This window comes from Lepidochelys kempii, chromosome 12, assembly GCF_965140265.1.
Source record: "Lepidochelys kempii isolate rLepKem1 chromosome 12, rLepKem1.hap2, whole genome shotgun sequence".
In the NCBI taxonomy this organism is placed as follows: domain Eukaryota; kingdom Metazoa; phylum Chordata; order Testudines; family Cheloniidae; genus Lepidochelys; species Lepidochelys kempii.
In genome coordinates this window covers 7,060,651-7,079,390 of record NC_133267.1, presented here as the reverse complement: position 1 = coordinate 7,079,390, position 18,740 = coordinate 7,060,651, and the positions used below count along the sequence as shown (strand labels likewise).

The following is an 18,740-nucleotide window of genomic DNA, read 5'->3' as shown; positions in this document are numbered from 1 at the left end:
CTCTCACCCTCCCTCACTTCCACAAGCACAATTATTGCTCATATTCACCCAGCGTGTCTCTAGGGAGGTCTCCAGGGGCTTAGGATCCTGGCCTGTCAGAGCTCGCTTCCCCCTCCCCGCCATCCGCAGTCAGACCGCACGGCCCCGGCGCAGCGTGCTGAAGGAGAGAGGAGTGTCCTACCGGCCGGCCTCGAAGGTGAACCTGGTGGCATCACGCCCATAGCGGCGCAGCGAGCACAGGGGCCAGGAGATGAGCTTGACCCGGGGGTTGTGCATGTCCCAGAGGTAGATATTTTCGTGGGTGATCTGCAGTTTACACTCCCCGTACACGTCCAGGTTCGGGCACGGCAGCAGGAACACGTTGAACCGATCTGCGGTGGGAGATGGGCAGCTGAAACCAAGGAAAGCACCATCCCTACACCCCCACCCGCTCAAGGGGGACGAGCCCAGGCCCCCCATCCCGGTGTGGACCCGCCACATGCAACCCCCACCCCCGAAGTGGGACAAACCCAAGTGCCCTCCCAACGCCCCCTGGTACTCCCAAAGGAAAGGGGAGCCCAGCCCTCTCCGGGTGTTCCCCATCCCGGCTGCCTCCTGTTCCCCCGGGGCAGCGTGCCGGGCACTGCCAGTACTCTCACCTGTCTGCTCACACTGCACCCCGGGAGCCAGGAGGTCGGGCTCCCCCAGGCTGATGTCGTTGAGACGTGCTCCTAGGCACTCGATGGACAGGGTCTTGTACCACTCCTCGGCCTCCAGCTCTGTGGGGAGCCAAGAGCCGCCCGTCAGCCCCTGCCCCCACCGCGTCCCTCGGCTCCCCCAGCACAAGCCAGCTGGGGAACGCCACAGGATCCCCCTCCCCGAACAGGAGACGTGCGCTGTGCTCCCGGTTCCCTGGGCTATGGTCACACCTTGCAGCCTGTGTCCTGCTGGCTGGAGCCACATGGCGGCTGCAGAAATGCGCCGCTGGGACTTCCCAGCTTGTAAGGCCCATGTGATCATCCAGTCTGGCCTGTATAACCAGGACCCCTGGACTTCCCTGAATTAATTCCTGGTTGATCTAGAGCATCTGTTAGAAAACCAGCCAATCCTGACGACCCCTGGTGAGCTATTAATTATCCTCCCTGTTAAAATGCGGCACTTTATGTCTGAATTTGTCTAGTTAACTTCCACCCCATCGGGTCTTGTTATACCTTTGTCTGCTAGATCAGTGGGCCACCTATTATCAAATCTGTTCACCCTGGAGCACCCCCAACCCAGCCCAGGGCTCAAACCAGCACCGTTGAGCCCCATGCTCTAGCCCCGTTCATCACAAAAGATCCCAAGTGCCGTAGGATGGGCCAATTCCCGGAGTCCATGCTTAGGAGACTCTTCCTTTGTCCTCAAGGGCACTTGGTGCCCAGTGGGCATTTTGCCACAGGAAGGGCTAATAGTTAAGTGAGAGAGTCCGGATTGTGGCCCAGTCCATATGGTAAAGAGATCACTCACCCGCCAGTGAAATGCAGCCACCTCTGGGGTGGAACACAGCAGACATTCCGCACCAGCCATACTACAGAGCAGTTTTTAGCCAGGGTAGTGGAAAACGCCTTCTCCAGTGAAAATCCAGGGGAGATTTTGGGTTGGCAGAAACTACTCCGGTTTGAATTTGACGGCGACCCCAGAGTTAAATTTGACGGTGACCCCTCCTCGTGCAATCTCCAATAACGACAAGTGCTCAGCACCGGGGGCTTTACACCTTATTCCCAACACAGTGCCCCATGGCGAACAATTTTTTCACGGACAATTTCAATCAAAGTCATGGCAGAGGTCCAGGAAACAAGCCCATGTCACAGAAAGGGGGGGAGCAAGGGGCTGGGGGGAGAGGAAGGGGAGGGCTGGAGAGCGATCCCACCCCACGCTAACTCCGCAGCAGCAGCTCCTGTCCTGTGGGGGGCGCCAGCTCCCTGCTGTGAACGTTGTGACCTGGGCACACAGCACCTCTCGGCCCCCTCCAGAGATGGAGCTGGAGGGCCACATTTGATTGGCGTTGCCACCTAGCACCTGGGGTCGCCTCGCCACGCCACTGGGGTTTGGCAGGGGCCACCACCACAGGGGCCAGGTCGCAACGCCCAGAGGGGAGAGGAGCTGCCCTCGCAGAGCTCACGGACTTCAGTCACAGTCACTCTTACCGGGAACAGCGTGACCTCCCGTGCCAGGGCGTCGGCTCAGCACTGACTCAGAGGGAAGGGCACCACCTACCCTGCCGCCAACACCTGGGAGTGTCCCAACCGGCTCCGGCCCAGGCCCAACCCTGCCTTGCCTGGGGGAGCGAACAGGGTCCCAGCAGCCGCGGTGCAGCTGTAAGCCAGAGAAGGCACAATGCCCCCGAAGGAGCTCTCCCTCCTTCCCCCGGCCAGGCCAGGCCAGGATCTCAAAGCGCTTCACCCACATTGACTAATGAACCTCCACAGTCCCCAGACGAGGGGCGGGCTGATCTCCCTCAAGCCCCCTCATGCACCCCAGCGGGCTGGCTCTCAGTCCTGCAGACAGCTTCCTAGATTGTGTGGCAGCCTGGAACTCCTGAGCCAGCTTCCCTGGCATTCAGAAGGAAGGGCGTTAATTAACGAAGGAGAATTAATCCTGCAATCAGCACGGTCGCCCCTGGGTTATTTCTGCTGAGCTCCGATTCTGTCCTTATGTTGCCCCCATGTTTTCACTGTGCACCAGATTTTGGATTAGCAGCGTTAGAGAAATCGCCCAGGGGAAGCAGGCGGTTTCGGCAGCTGGCTAGGGACGGTTGGGCCCCCAGAAAGGTGTGGGTGCGGATTAGGTCTGTGGGGTAAACGTATTAGATGGGTATTGTTGCAAAAAATGACCAGTTAACAACGTAGCTATTTAAATGGTCATCTTTAGCCTGTGGAGGTGACTTTGAGCCCCAAAGAGGAGGTGAGGAGATTGTACCCAGCCAGCGGCGAGTTCAGGCTCTCTGCAGACTCAGGCAGAAGCCAGCCAGTCAGGAGAAAGAACAAGGAGGACTTGTGGCACCTTAGAGACTAACAAATTTATTTGGGCATAAGCTTTCATGGGCTAAAGCCCACTTCATCGGATGCATGCAGTGGAAAATACAGTAGGAAGATGAGATATATATCAGAGAACCTGAAAAAATATATATCTTCCTACTGTATTTTCCACTGCACGCATCTGATGAAGTGGGTTTAGCCCACGAAAGCTTATGCCCAAATAAATTTGTTAGTCTCTAAGGTGCCACAAGTCCTCCTCGTTCTTTTTGCTGATACAGGCTAACACGGCTGCCCCTCTGAAACCAGCCAGTCAGGCACATTTTAAAGCTGACTAAGCAACCACAAGGACTGGGAACATTGTGTTCATCAGTGAAAGCGGCAATTCTAGACCACATTGCCCTGGCAGTCAAAGGGGCCACGCTGCACAGACAGGGCGACAGGGACCGTGGGCCACATTCTCCAAAGGGCTCCACACCCTTCTGAAAGGGTGGAGTGAGATGGAGTGACCTGTCCATGGTTTCAGAGGGGATCAGAGGCAGAGCTGGGAGTAGCACCTAGGCATTCTGGCTGCCAATCCCAATCTCTAAGCATGCTTCCCCTGGCCTTTCCCCAGCCCGGCAGCTCGCGACCTTGCCAGCTCCAAGCTGAAACCGACAGACGTCCTCCTACCTGAGTCGCAGGTGAAAGTCCTGGCCGATTCGTCGGCGAAGATGATGGCCACGGCCTGCCTCTTGGTCTCTTTCGGCAACCGCGTGATGCACTTCACGTTGCTGATCTCCGTGACCTGCAGAGGGAGACCTTTGTTCCTGAGCGGCCGCCATCTGCATTCTGCACCCCCCCTTTTCTGCACCGAGTAATGGGGGTCCCTCAAAGTCTCCCCTCCTCCGCCTGGCTCCTCTTGGTTTCTCCACTGCTCGGCACTAGGTATTCAGGGGGAGCCTCTACCTTCCCCAGGGAGAGCCGCAGGGGCTCTCAGCATGGGGGGCATAGAAAGCCACCTGAGTACCTGTATTTCAAGGGGAGAGTCCCAAAGCTAACGGAGATCAATTGCAGCAAGAAAACATCTGGCCAGAAAACTGTTCTCTTGAAAAACGCAAGCTGGGGAAGGAGGAGCGCAGCAGCAAAGGTTTGTCAGCTCATCGGGACACAGGCAGGTAAAGGGCCATGACACTTGGATCCTGCATACCAGTGTTCAACAATCACCCTGGGCAAGGAATTCTTCACTGCAACGTACTTTTGGCCAGGCCCCGGAAGAATCACCACGACAAATGGGGAGGGAGCGCCAGCTATGGGGGAGCGCCCAGCTGTTCCAGTCCCACCCAGCAGGAGTCGCTGTGGGGAATGGGGTAAGAGCGCTGGCTGGGGGTGGGAGCTCTGCCTCAGTGATTTATTCAGCTGCGTCAGAGCAAAGGGGCAGCAGATAAGCAGACTCTCTCCAACCTTTGGGCATCCACGCAGGCACACTGATTTCTCGTCCGGATACTTCTCTAGCCGCTGGGGCCCTTTACTGGAGGATTTCCTGAACACCAGCCAGCATCTCCGATAGATCTGCCGGAGAGACACCAACACAGAGGCTGCAGCATGAACCGAGCACCCCTGCAATTGCACAGGGACATCTCGCGGGGGAGCATTTTACCCAGCGATCAAACGCCCCCTGACTGGGGTTTCTGTCACCACCAGCCTCATTTATAGCAAAATCCAGGGAAAACCTCTTGCAGTGAATCCCCGTTTGCTCCCTACCACAGATCAGTCCAGCTTCTTCGAGGCCAAGGAGAGCCGAAGAGCTGTGCGCGTTATGGCCACATCTGTGTGAATCTGAACAAGTACACTGGGCTCAGAAACGGCAGGGACTGGGCCCCTAGACAAGACAGTCGGATGGATCAATCGCTCCAACGAGAAAGGACCAGACACCACTTTACAGCAGCCTGTGTGATGCAGACTGGACCCTAGACTGTAGGGAACAGCCCTGCAGAGATTTGGGGATGGACCAAGGCAGGAGCAGCAGAAGGTCCCTCCAAGTGGGGGAGCCAACAGTGCCCGAACCATGGCCCCGCCCCTTCTCCCTGAGGCCCCGCCCTCGCACCACACCTTCTCCCCAAGACCCCGCCCCCTGCTCACTCCTCTCCGCCCCTACCTCCCATCACTCACCCTTATGGTCGGTAAAAAGTGGGAAGGCCAGGAGAGGGTCAGGCACTCGGTTGCTTTCGCAGGCCGAGCTGTACGCCCAGTATGACAGCCGCGGCCTGTGATAGGTGCAGGCAGCAGCAGGGGCCGCCAGAGAGATTTCCCTCCCTGCCGCGTCAAACCGGCGCTCTGTGGGCCTGACGCTCCTCCCGCTCACGCCCGTGGAAATCCGCCTTCTCCCGGTTGCTCACTGTCACCAACGTCGCCGCTAACGCCCAGAACGTGCCCCCCACGTTCAAAAGTGACCGCGTTACAGACAAAGACAGACAGACAAACCAGCAGGCTGGGCCTCGACTGGAGGACGATCTAGGCTGGACTTTAGCAACAGGTTCCCCCGCTCAGAGAGTCCCCTGCGGATAGGTTCGCTCGACAGGGGGGCGAGCTCCCTTGAAAGGAGAGTCTGCCCCGCATGCTGGCTATGGAAATCACCGACTGTAGACGGGCAGGTCTCAAACTTTAGCAACCCCAGGACCCCGATTTTGATTTACAATTTTTCAGGGACCCCCCACAAGTTCCTCCGCTCAGCCCTTGCCCCACCTGCTTTCCTGAGGCCCCACCCCTTCCCTGAGGCCCTGCCCCCCACTCACTCCATCCCCCCTCCCTCCGTCCCTCGCTCTCCCCCACCCTCACTTTCACTAGGCTAGGGCAGGGTCTTTGGGTGCAGAAGGGGGTGAGACATGCGAGCTCTGGAAGGGAGTTTGGGTGCGGGCTCGGGGCTGGGGCAGGGGTGCGGGAGGGGGTGAGGGGTTCAAGCTCCGGCCGGGTGGCGCTTACTTCAGGCGGCTTCCAAAAGTAACTGGCACATCCCTCTGGCAGCAGCTCCTAGGCGGGGGGGGGGAGGGCAGGGGGTCTCCATATGCTGCTCCAGCTCGCAGGCACTGCCCCTGCAGCTCCCATTGGCTGCAGTTCCCAGCCAATGGGAGCTGCGGAGTCGGCGCTTGGGGTGGGGGCAGTGCGTGGAGACCCCTGATTGCCCCCTAGAGGCCACAGGGATGTGCTGGCTACTTCCGGGAGCAGCGCGGAGCCAAGGCAGGTAGGAAACCTGCCTTAGCCCCACTGCGCCGCCCGACTTTTCGCATTCAGGAGGCGCTGGGGGGGAGGGGTTGAGGGAAGGAGGGGGAGGAGTTGATCAGGGGGCCTGCAAACCCCAGGGGTTTGCGGACCCCAGTTTGAGAAATGCTGCTGTAGACAGTAGCTAGGGCCTTACCAAATTCATAGTCCATTTTGGTCAATTTCACGGTCAGAGGATTTTAAAAATTATATAGTTCACAGTTTCAGATACTTAAATCTGAAATGTCACAGTGTTGTAACTGTGGGGGTCCCAACCCAAAGGAGGGCCAAGGGGGGGTCCCAAGGCTATTGTAGGGGGCATGGTAGTACCACCCCCACTTCTGTTCAGCCAGCAGCGGTGGAGCTCCTTGCAGCCGGGGGAGGTTGCCAGAGATGGGACTGACCCAGCCCCAGGAGTGGCCCCTGCAGGGGAAGAGGAAGTCCTGTCCCGCCCCAGCCCAGCTGGGACTAGTATCTGGAACACTGCGCGCAGTAAAGAGCCCCCAGCCCTGCCCCTCCCCTACACGAGCCAGATTTCACCGGGGAGAACAGATTTCAGGGTCTGTGGCGTGGTTTTCACAGCCGTGAATTTGATAAGCCCTAACAGAAGCACATGGCCCCCTTTCACCCCATTTGGGAGCCGCCGTGAAACACCTTCTCAGGAGAGATCAGAGCCGCCGGCCCACTGTCATACAGTGTTCATGCAGAAAGACAGGAAGCCCCTCAACCCCAACCCAGAGGCGATCTCTTAAGCTCTAACACCAGCCCCCTCCTTTCCTATCCCTTCTTGGCATGCAACTGACACTCTGGTACACCGAGAATCTCTCCCCAGCTCAAGGCAGCAGGACTGAGTGGTTACAGCAGGAGTCTGGGAGCCAGGCCATTCCAGGTCCCAGTTCTGACTCAGGTCACTAACTTACTATGTCAACTTCCACTAGTTATTAGAGCCTGACTTTGACACTTCCATCGATCTCAGCAGGTGCTCAATAGCTTAGAAAATTCAGGTTCCAGAGTAGCAGCCGTGTTAGTCTGTATCCGCAAAAAGAACAGGAGGACTTGGGGCACCTTAGAGACTAACCAATTTGTTTGAGCATAAGCTTTCGTGAGCTCCATACATCGGATGCATCCGATGAAGTGAGCTGTAGCCCACGGAAGCTTATGCTCAAATAAATTGGTTAGTCTCTAAGGTGCCCCAAGTCCTCCTGCACTTTTTAGAAAATTCAGGCTCTTTGGGCCTCAGTTGCCCCATCTTTCAAATGGGGATAGCACCACCCACTTTTGCAAAGCCCTTGAAGATGGAAGGCAGCAGGCTCATTGTTAAGCCACACCCACCCCTAGCATTTCACGTACGGACTGAACCCCGGCTCCGAGACGATTCCCTCGGATTTCATTGCACGACCCATTACACCACCACCGCTATTGGTTTTGTTCGTGCAGCACCTGGGCACTGTAATGCAATTTGCCTTCTTGGCTCTCTTCTCATTCCAAGGAATCCTGGAACCTTTTTCTTCTCACTCCAGGCTTTCAAACAAGAGAAATCACAGCAGTTGGACGGCAAGGCCCTTGGAGCTGAATTACTGCATAGGTCAGGTCTATAGGCACTCATTGTAGAAGCCAGCAGCCGGGAGGACTTGGTTACTCGCTTGAGTCTACACAGAACAGGGGTATCTGTCTTGCTCCAGGATTCGTAGCTCAGCCTTCCAGAGTCATCAGCAACAGGACACTGTACCAAGGGCCTGACCCAAAGCTGGACTCAAAGAGGTTTGGATCCAGGCCCCAAAACCCCAGCCTGGCCACGAGGTGGGGTAATGCTCGGCACAGCCCAGGGAAGGGAGAGTGGGCAGCGCTGGGGCAGCAGCTGGGTAGGGTCAAGATGGCATGGTACTCCCGGCTTGGTTAGGGAGAGATCAAGGAGGTGATTGTCAGGCTGGTCTGGCAGGAGGTTGTGGCTGGGAACAGAACAGAAAGCAGAGGCAGCGCCAGCCAGCTGATGCCCGGATGGAGGATGGCATGGCGGTGGTGCAAGGTGTAACAAAGCCACAGCAACCTCGAACCTGCCCCGTGTCACTCTCCTGCCCCCCACGAGGTTCTGCTGAGCGGCTGTGGGTGAAGAGAGGGCAGAACGAACTCCAGGAGGATCTCCACTAGCTGTTAGCAGTACGTGGCCTATGAGACAGAGGAGCAGTTCTGGTCCATCCAGCAGGGGGCAGTGGTGCACACGCTCCCCAGCACAAAGCCTAGGCAGCTCCAGCCAGGGGATTCCCAGGCCAGCATGCCGAGGCACCAAGCAATGGCAAGGTAAGGACAGGATGGGCAGTGCTTGGCCGCACCCCCTCCTGGCATCCCAGATGCCAAGTGAGCCCACGCCCCTTTTTTTCCCATCTGCTCACACCACATGCAGAGTCTCCTGCCTACACTCTCCCGCAGCGTCCCCCTCCTGCAACCTCCTCTCATCTCTGCAGCCCCACTGGATCACCCGCTTCGTCTCCCTGCTGCCCCTTGTGAGCGTGCTGGGCTGCCAATCCTCAGGGCAATTGATCCATTTGCACCTGCAGCCAGGGCAGCCCTTTACCAGTCCCAGTGCATGGCCCTGACCTGATAAAGCATCGTGTGCCCCAAGCACCGCGGCCCAGCCCAGGAGCCGCACCCCAGGGTCACACCCAGGGTCCATCTCACCCCAAACCCACCAGAGCTGAAAGGCCGAGCAAGGTGGGGACAGCTCGGCAGGCGACAGGCCCCCACTGCGTTGCAGACACTGTTGTTCCCGGCCCCGCCTGTCACCCACAAACCGGAACCCCCCCGATGCCTCGCTCCGATCCTGGGGCTGCTGCCTGGCCAGCCCTGGGGGAAGTGGGTGCAGAGCAGCCCGCTCCTGGTTCCAGGCGCTCTGGATGAACGCAGCGAGACGCAGGGTCAGGCTTCTTGAGCGCGGGTCCCGGGCCAGGGCTGCGGCAGGGTACACCCAAGTATGAGGGCCAAGTGCCAGCCCCGGACTGCAAAGGGCAGAGCCAGCAGCTGGCACATGGCACTCAGTGTTTGCAAAGTAACCACTGCGCCAGCGAGGAGTCGCCCTGCACAGCGCCCAGAGGAAGGACCTGGCGTCAGTGCGCCGGGAACCACCACTTTATAGCTCCACAGCACCGTCTGTCGGGCCAGGCCCAGCGCCCTTCACCGGCTAGGAGCCGGAGGCTGCTCTCCCAGACCCAGCTTACACCCCTGTGCATAACCACCCTGACCCCTACGGAGTTACTCCCGACTTACACCCCGGCGTGTAACCGCCCTGGCCCCTACAGAGTTACTCCTGATTTGCATCATGGTGTGTAACTGGCCTGGCCCCTACAGACTTACTCCCGACATACACCCCTGTGCGTAACCGCCCTGGCCTTACGTAGTTACTCCCGACTTACACCCTGGCACGTAACCGCCCCGGCCCTTACGGACTTACTCCTGACTCACACCCCGGCACGTAACCGCCCCAGCCCCTATGGAGTTACTTCAGACTTACACCCTGGCACGTAACCACCCTGGCCCCTACGGAGTTACTCCAGACTTACACCTCGGTGTGTAACTGCCCTGGCCCCTATGGAGTTACTCCTGATTTGCACCGTGGTGTGTAACTGCCCTGGCCCCTATGCAGTTACTCCCGATTTAAAATCGGAACCAGGCCCAAAATCCACAAGGGTCACTTCAAGAGCCACTTTAAACATCCTGAACTCTCGATTTACACCGGCTGAGGATCTGGCCCGGCAGCTGTTCAATGGCTCGGAGCAATGCTGCACTGCAGTTCAGGACGGGAAGGGAAACAGGACCAGGAGCCCACTTCTCCACCCCCCCTCCCCTGACGCTGTCATGGCAGGTCGCGCGGGTGCAAACCACCCCCAGTCAGGCTGCAGGGCCGGGGGGACTGGAAAGCCTGACGCCTGCAGCCCCGGGAGGCTGCTTAAGCAGAGGGATGGCACAGAAACCAAAGCAGCCACCACCGCTCACGTATAAACGCGGGGGACATTCCAAAATATTTATCGGCTCGTTAAACCAGAGGGCCTGCACCGCGGCCAGCCCAGAGTTTACACGGGCCCCGGGACTCCTGGAGCTGGCAGTGGAGGCTGATGGCGGCTGGCAGAGCTGCCAACTCAACCATAAGCTGCCTGGGAACACCCCTGTTAAAATTCAGCCCCCAAACCGGGCTGCGGGTGGGGCAGGTTTCCGTGCCTTCAGCGGAGTGGTTCCCCTGGGCAGTCCTCCCGGCAGGAAGGGCTCAGCCCTGGGACCCCCTCCCCCCCCCCAGAAGCTGCTGATGGTTTTCATCCTTGCAGTGGATTAAATTACACTTTTGCTGAAGTGGGAGGGGAAGGCAGGAGAGGAAGTATTTAAAATTCCCAGGAAGGCTCTCCCACAGGTCCCTCCTCACTCTGTTCCAAAAGACAACAGTAAGGAATCCCTCGGCACTTCCCAAAGGAGGCAGGATCAGCGCCCCCCATTTTACAGATGGGGAAACTGAGGCAAGGGGAGGCAAAGCAACTTGCCTGAGGCCCTCAAATAGAACCCAGCTCATCCAAGCCCCACGCAGCTCGTGTTTTAGCCCAGACCATAAACCCGCTTAAAATCCCGGCACCACAGCACTGAACCAGCCCACAGTAGCGTGCCCCAGCCGTCTCCAACAGGGCGACAGGGCAAAGCTCGTCCCTTGCTGTGCCCCACGGGTCCCTCCCAAAGCGCCGCAGCCAACGTCCGGAGAAGCCGGCCAACGGAAAGGCTGGCACGGGAGCAGGCTGGCACGGGAGGATGGGGCAGGGAGCGCCAGGCTCGGCACCAGCTCAGCAGCGAAAGGGTTAACGCCAGGGGCACTTCGAAGGGGCTTTCCCAGCCCATTGAGAGGAATGGGTAAGGCTCCCTTGTTCCCAGCTGCCACCCGTGAGGGTTTCTCTCCCCGCCGTCAGCCAGCACCCCCACCCCGCCACAGCAGATCTCAACGCGCGGAACGACCAGGAGGGACGCCAGCGAGGAGACATCATTAGCCTCAGCTCACAGAGGGGAAACTGAGCCACAGCAAGGGGCAGAGACGCACGCCAGGAGCCGAGAACAGAACCCAGAAGTCCTGGGCCACAAAGGTTGGCGGGGTTTATGACACATTCTCTACGACGCACAAGGAGGAGGGAGATCCTCGACATGCCCACGAACGCCTGTTGTCTCAGCTTGGAACGGACATTCCTCCGCCCCGCTATTGTCGTAATCCCATCGCGCTGCACCCTCGCCCGCTTCCCGCCGGGCAGAACCGCACACAGCAGCCAAGCCGGGCTCTAACCGGCCACGGCAGCTCAGAGCCGCCTGCTCCACCTTTCTGCTGCAGCCGGACACGGCGCACCTCGAGGCGATTCCAGTCCCAAGTCTTCACTTCCTGGCCTGCACTGTTGTGGGGTGATCAGCGATCTCAGCCTGGGACCAAGGAATCAGCAACGCCCAAGCCGTGGGCCCTGCTCTGACCCGCCCGTGCCTCAGTTTCCCTGGGAGATAACAGCACTTGGCGGGGAGGGGGGATTTAACTCATTAGTGTCTGTCGAGCACTCTGGGCAGGAGGTGCTAGAGAAGGGCCTGGCTACAACAGGAATCCAGTTAGTCCAGATGCCAGGGACTGGGGGTGACTGACGGGCTATCGTGGTCTGGCTCCTCTCTCGGGGGGAGGGCGGAAGAATAAACGGGCAGCAGGTACCTCCCCGCCTGCACCAGCGTCTACCCGATCCCTGCAGAGTCCCAGGATTCGCCTTGAGGCGAAACCTGGATCTGGGGACAGCAGAGGCCGGCTGGGTTTTACAGCTTCTCCTGCTCCCCCCACCCCCACCCCCGCTTCCCTGGGATGCTCAAGGCCCCTCCGGTCACTCTGCCAGCGTTAATTGCAGCGCAATCTCACTTAATTAGTGGCAGCCGGAGCAGCGGCCATGTCTGCCTGACTGGCGTATTCCCCCGGGCACTCGCACACACCTGCCCCCTCTGCCACGCACAGGCCCTTCGCTGCTTTACCCCTCAGGCCCCAGAAGCCCCCCGACCCCGGTCCTTTCCCTGCAGCAGTTCGACCCCCGCTGCCTCCTTCCAGGCAGTTTTATTCTGGGGGGAGCTGCCCCCTTCCCACCCACCCCCACCCCGCCTTCTCCTCTCCCTGACAGCCCTCCGCATCACATCCCTCCCAGCTATTCACCTTCCCTTTCCTGCCCACCCCCCTTCTTTGTTCTCTGTAATTAGCATGAAATTAACCAGTTCGCTCTTGCTCAGAACTGGCCCTTCTCTGCTCTACTGCCATTGATATCTGCTGCTGAGCCAGGAGGTCTGTCTGTCCGCTCACTGAGCTATTGCCTCTAATCCCAGGGATTGCACACTGGCCCCATTGCCTGCTCTCAGCACCGCTGCTGGGCCAAAGCCAGACCAGACCGCGGCGAGCTTCCCCCACCGCAGTGCCCAGCCGGAGCCAGTCCAGACTGCGGCGAGCTTCCCCCCCCAGCAGTGCCCAGCCGGAACCAGGCCAGACTGCGGCGAGCTTCCCCCCCCCAGCAGAGCCCAGCCGGAGCCAGACCAGACTGCAGCGAGCTTCCCCCCCACCACAGTGCCCAGCCGGAGCCAGGCCAGACTGCGGCAAGCTTCCCCCCCCCCCCCCACAGTGCCCAGCCAGAGCCAGGCCAGACTGCGGCGAGCTTCCCCACCACCGCAGTGCCCCAGGCCAGACTGCGGTGAGCTTCCCCCCCACCGCAGTGCCCAGCCGGAGCCAGGCCAGACTGCGGCAAGCTTCCCCCCAGCAGTGCCCAGTGAGAGCCAGGCCAGACTGCAGTGAGCTTCCTCCCAGCAGTGCCCCAGGCCAGACTGTGGTGACCACATCTCCTCACGAGTTTGATTTCATATAACTAGACTTGCTCTGCACCCTGTGTGGGAGGGAGCGTGGTGAGCAACCCCTGCATTTGAAGGGTGAAACCCCTGTGCGAAATGACCAGGTTTCTGGACAGCTCAGATGCAGGGAGCCAGAGTGCTGTAGCTTTGCAGACATATAACAAGCCCCCTGAGAGCACAGCGGCTATTTGGCACATAGCACTTCCTCCCAGCCCGGTCCGCCTCCGGCGAATCTCCGGCTGCTTCTAAGAAAACATCTTTACTGAGCTGTCTGGGAGAATTAGCCCCTGATGCAGATTTCAGAGCCCGTGACGCGCACGGCCAGTGAGGCGCCGATGGCCAATTTGCAGAGGGGGCTGGTCCAGGGAACGAGCACTTCCCGCTCCCCCAGCTCTCCCAGTCCCGCAGCCCTCTGCACACAAAGCTCCGGCTTACAGGATCCAGGCCTGATTGTTTCTTGCCTCCAAGGTGGGTGTGTCCCTCACACGCCTCTGTCTGGGGGATGTCTGCAGCACCCGGGGAACTGGAGAAGTACCAACCCCTGACAGGAACAGAAGCTCCTTTCAGGTGGTCCCCCCTAAGCAGCAGATGGGCCTGGCTCAGTGTCAGCAATGGGCTACAGCCCACTCACGTTGAGGCTCCAGAGAAGACAGCGATACCAGAGGCTTCTGTGAGTGGGCTGCTAGTCTAGGTCTGGACACCGCTGGCCCCAGCCCGGCCGTAGCTGAGCGCTTCACAGACACCAATCAATGTGCCCATTTTACAGACGGGGAACCAAGGCCCCGATTTGGTGACAGAGCAAGGAACTGGATCCCACATGTCCCGTGCCAGTCATTTTCCCTGGCCCTGGCTGGAGTCAACCGCATTGTCCTGCCACATCCAACAGGCAGAAAAATAAACCATCAGGAGCAAACTAAAATGAAGGCTCCACAGGAGAGAGCACAGTGTGTGCGTCACGCCACGGCTGCCTCCCAGTCAGCGCACGTAGGAATTTAAAGGGGCAGAACTCGGAAAACAAAGGCCCTGCAGGTGCCTGTGACAGAGGCCCATTGGCGGTTGGCTACTTTGCGTCAGCAACTCTGGTCAGGCCGGGCAACACCGAACACGCTGCGGTCGTGATATATACCCCAAGGGCAGCCTGTCATAGATCGTTGGAAAACTAATAACTCACTGATCATGAATATTCTCGCACGACGTCCGTAGGGTAAACCCACAAAGGCCTTCAGAGATACATGCTGCAAAGATGTCCGTAAAATGTATTTGGCCCCCACCGCGCCTGTTGCAGACAAGGGGACATATTCCACCTGCCTGAAAGCGTCTCCGATGTAAAGTAGGCAACATGTGACCAGAGACGAGGAAGGTGCATTTACATAAAAGGTGAAGAAAGCCATCAGCCTAGCGAGGAGGGGAGACAGCCTCAGCTATAAAGACAGGGGCTCTGAACCTCAAATGAGAAGCAATCCATTGTGCATACGTTACTGTGTTACAGCAGTGTATGGAGTGAGGTCTTTTATACAAGCCTGTGCCACACAGCTGATTAACATCATTGTAAAATGCACTGACACTGTAGGAGGATTTCTGGATGCTCACTGACACACTGCGCTTTAAAGTCTGCGACCAAACAAAAGGAGAAACAGGTTCTCTCCCAGACAGGAGGGGAGGCTGCTGTCTACCTGTCTCCAATGTCAATTAAGCAGTGTGGAATCAAAACGATGGAAGTACCTTTGCATACGAATCAGCAGGAGGATGGGATGTCCACAAGAAAAGAAGAGCAGCAGGAAGGCTGAAGAATGAACTTTGGGGTGATATAAGGGGCACAAAAAGACAAAGGGGGCATCCATCACTTGGGGGATTCCACGGGCCAGAGCTCTTGAAATCACAGAGCGTTGGCTCTTTTGCCCAAAGAGGCTGATGTCTCGGGGAGCTGAGTGTAGGTGAGAAACCTGCTCACCAAAGATGGTCTCTTTCTGAAACTACGTTGTGTCTTAGAAGTGTATTTTCACTTAGAATCATAGACTTTAAGGTCAGAAGGGACCATTATAATCATCTAGTCTGACCTCCTGCACAACGCAGGCCACAGAATCTCACCCACCCACTCCTGTAACAAACCCCTGACCTACGTCTGAGCTATTGAAGTCCTCAACTCATGGTTTAAAGACTTCAAGCTGCAGAGAATCCTCCAGCAAGTGACCCGTGCCCCACGCTGCAGAGGAAGGCAAAAAACCCCTAGGGCCTCTTCCAATCTGCCCTGGAGGAAAATTCCTTCCCGAACCCAAATATGGCCATCAGCTGAACCCTGAGCAGGTGAGCAAGACTCACCAGCCAGACACTCAGGAAAGAATTCTCTGTAGTAACTCAGATCCCACCCCATCTAACATCCCATTATAGGCCATTGGGCATATTTACCGCTAATAGTCAAAGATCAATTTATTGACAAAATTAGGCTAGACTTCTGTTTGCTTGTAACCCCCATCTACCTTTATTCCTTATACTTGGCATCACTTAATCCTCTCTCTGTTGGATTAAATAAACTTGTTTTACTTTTGATCCAAACCAACCCAGCGCTGGGATTGGACTGAGGGTGTATGTCAAAGCCCAGTTACATTAATGAACTGCAGTGTATTGACTCTGCAAAGACGCAACGAACTTACCAACGTCTGAGAGTGTCCCAGGAGAGGGCTGGACATGACCCAAGCAGGCGGACTGGGGTAAGTCTAGGGCCAGGGGCAGGGTGTTGGAGTCACTCTGCAAACAGTAACCGGGCAGTGGAAGCCAGGCTGTGACCCACATGCTGGCAGCCGGGATCCGGGCTGTGAGCCAGAGCAGCAGAGCTCTAGAGGCCCCCAGAACTGCAGGGCAGGTGAGGACAGAACCCCCCGCTGGTCTGGGTTGAACCCCAAAACATCACAGTGTCGTTAATGGGCTACGCACTGTGCACGACCCCACAAGAGAGACAGCCCCTGCCCTGAGGAGCTCACAATGTAACGGGACAGATAATGCCCACCAGGAGAGCCAGCGGGTAATGCAGGCCCAGGGCCGCATTGTGTCCTTAGGAGGAGGAGGCACCAGGCGTTAAGAGAGCGCCGCAGACGCTCGGCTCTGCCCATCAGCACCCCCACCCGGGCTGGGCCCAGGCCCGCAGAGGGCAGCACTTGTGCCAAACAGCCCTAGCACGAGGGGCAGTGCAAGGGCAGGGGACGTATCCCTGCCACACGCACGGCCAGCCGCACAGGCCTGGGGGACACTCCCCCCTCTCCCAGGCTGGCCCCGGGCCTACCCCTCAGAACCGCGCTCTCTCCAGCGTCCGATGCCGGTGGCAGGACTTGGCCGACGCTCGCCGTGCCCCTTAAAGGAGGGCTTGGAATGAGGCGAGCGGAGCTTGGCACACGGGGACGGGGCGCCAGGAGCAGGAACGACGGGAAGGAGGCTGAGGCTGCACCGTCCTGGAAGACAGTCAGACGTTCTCCCTCCATCCAGCAGCGCAGCTCCAGAGGCGGGGGCAGCGTTAGCCGCGCTTGGCCTCCCTGCTCAGACGCACGGCATCCTCGCAGCTGGCTCTCGCCACCTCGGCTGCCCCCCGGCTCCCTCCCCTGAAGCTGCACCAAACGCTGGAGCAGTGGGGAGAGAATTGCCGACAGCCCCCGGCGTACACAAGGCCCCTGTCAGAGCCCGAGCGTGCAGGGAAAGCTCCAGGAGCGGCCACGGGTTTCGGACCCACCCGGATGCCTCAAGCAGCCGCTTTGGGAAAATGTTGGCCTGTCCCCCTCCCCCAGTTCTGGGGCTCCACCTCCCCAGCTGCACAAGGGGGCGAGAGACACCCATCTCAGAGGCGAGGCCGAATCCCTGATGTCGGCGAAGGGCAGGGGAATGGCGCTCCAAAAGCACTAAGCCACGCCCGAGGGAGGCCCGGCAGTTCGGGGTAGATTCTTGGCCGGCCACGTGAGCAGTCCAGCATCCATTCCTGCCAGAGCAGCTTCCCCGGATACTCAAAGCGGACAGTGAACTGGGCCATAACCTGCAGATTCCTGGGTTCGACCCCTGGAGCTGCCTCCCAGCCCGACCTGGGCTGTGTGCTCTTTTCTCTCACTTTACCACGCCCAGTACAGGCACAGATCTGCCACATGCACCCGGGCGGCTCGGGCCTGGTAGCTCGGCAGAGGGCTGCACCCACTCGGTGCAAGGCCCCAGAAACGGTCAGCAGGGCACGGCGGAGACCCGGCTGGCGCAGGGCCCTGGGGACGACAAACAAGGCCTTTCACCATTAAGTCGCCAGTTCAAATTGGCCCCAAGTCCTTAGTGAGCGACTGGCCTAGGAGACTTAGAGGGTTTGCCACAGGCCATGTTGCAACTAGCCGCCTTGTCAGCAGTAAATGCCAGGGCGCGTGGGGAGGTTAAACTCCTCTCTCACCCCGTACGGTAGGGTGCAGAAGCTGCTCCTTTCCTGTGGACACAGGCTGCTGCCTGCCAGCCAAGACCCACAGGCAGTCCCGCTGGAGGGCTGGAGCTCCGGATCGTGCATGGGGCCACGAGCACAGATGGGGTAACAACCTGCACCCGATGGCTGGGCCCAGGGTTTGCTGCAGTGTGGAGGCTTGGGGAACATCAGAAGGCTTGACAGGCTCCCCACAGCCCCCGTGCCCCATGTGCGGGACCCAGGGCAGCTGGGGCCGGGATGAAGAATGTGCACAGATGGCAGCTGCAGGCGGGTTGGCTGGGTGACATTATCTGGGGGTGATTTAGTGCTGATGGAGCTGGCCCGAGCCCAGGCGCTGGGCACCCCCTGCCCTCAAACAGCTCAGCCAGGCCCAGCTGCCACCCACCAGAGTGGAGATGTGGGTGCCCTGCTATTCCAGCCCTGCCAGTGCCCCAAAATCCCAACCCACCACTCCCCTTTCCATTCCAGTGCTTGGCCCCAAACACCCAGCTCTGCTGATGCCCCTCAATCCTGACCCACAGCCCCCCGCCCCATGCTATTGCAACCCTGGTCCCCCATACCAGAGTCTGTCCATCCTGCCCCGCCCCCCCATGCTGCCCCAGACGCGACTCCATCCCAAGCAGAGGTGCCACTCATGGCCAAATAACCCGTGTGATGGGTTATTTCACATCCAGACTGAGATCTCCCATTGGCCCCTGCCACGAACCAGGGTTTGACCTCCTCTTGCCGGGGGTGGGAAAGGCCCATGCGCCACCCCACAGCTCCATGCATCTGGGGGTTTCTTTGTCTCAGCAATTGCAGTTTGGCCCCTTTAAGAACGGATCCTAGTACAGAGCCCTCTCCATTGAAATGCGAAGCACACCGGCTCTCCACCAACTCTGCTTAAAATATGGGTCAAGCCAACCAGCTTGGGAGCCCCGGTCACGTGGGATCACCTGCATCTCGCGTGACAGGCTGGCAGGTGAAAAAATTAACTGCTCTTTGGGGGAGGGGCAGGGTGGAGCAAGAATTTGAACCTCCTCTACCAGCAGCTGCCCCTGCCACCCCCGCTCCTCCCTCGGGCAGCCTCTGCCTGCCGCTGTGACTCCCGTAAGCAGAGGGGCCCAAAGTCCCTGACCAGCGGCCCCAGTTCTCTCACTAAGGACCGAATCCTTGGAAATCGCCTCCAGGCCCCATTGCAATCCATGGGAGCGGAGCACGGGCAG

General features: G+C 58.8%; 1 protein-coding gene across 2 annotated transcripts in view; it reads right to left on the bottom strand.

The window, feature by feature from the left end:
- Positions 1-18,740, bottom strand: part of DOK4 (docking protein 4) — a 41,779-nt gene that overhangs the window by 9,253 nt on the left and 13,786 nt on the right. For both annotated transcript variants that reach the window (XM_073307417.1, XM_073307418.1), the window contains exons 3-6: positions 4,437-4,544; positions 3,666-3,780; positions 639-758; positions 182-371 (exon numbers count right to left, since the gene is read on the bottom strand). In XM_073307417.1, the coding sequence (XP_073163518.1) occupies positions 182-371; positions 639-758; positions 3,666-3,780; positions 4,437-4,544 (533 nt within the window). The remainder of the gene's footprint in view (positions 1-181; positions 372-638; positions 759-3,665; positions 3,781-4,436; positions 4,545-18,740) is intronic.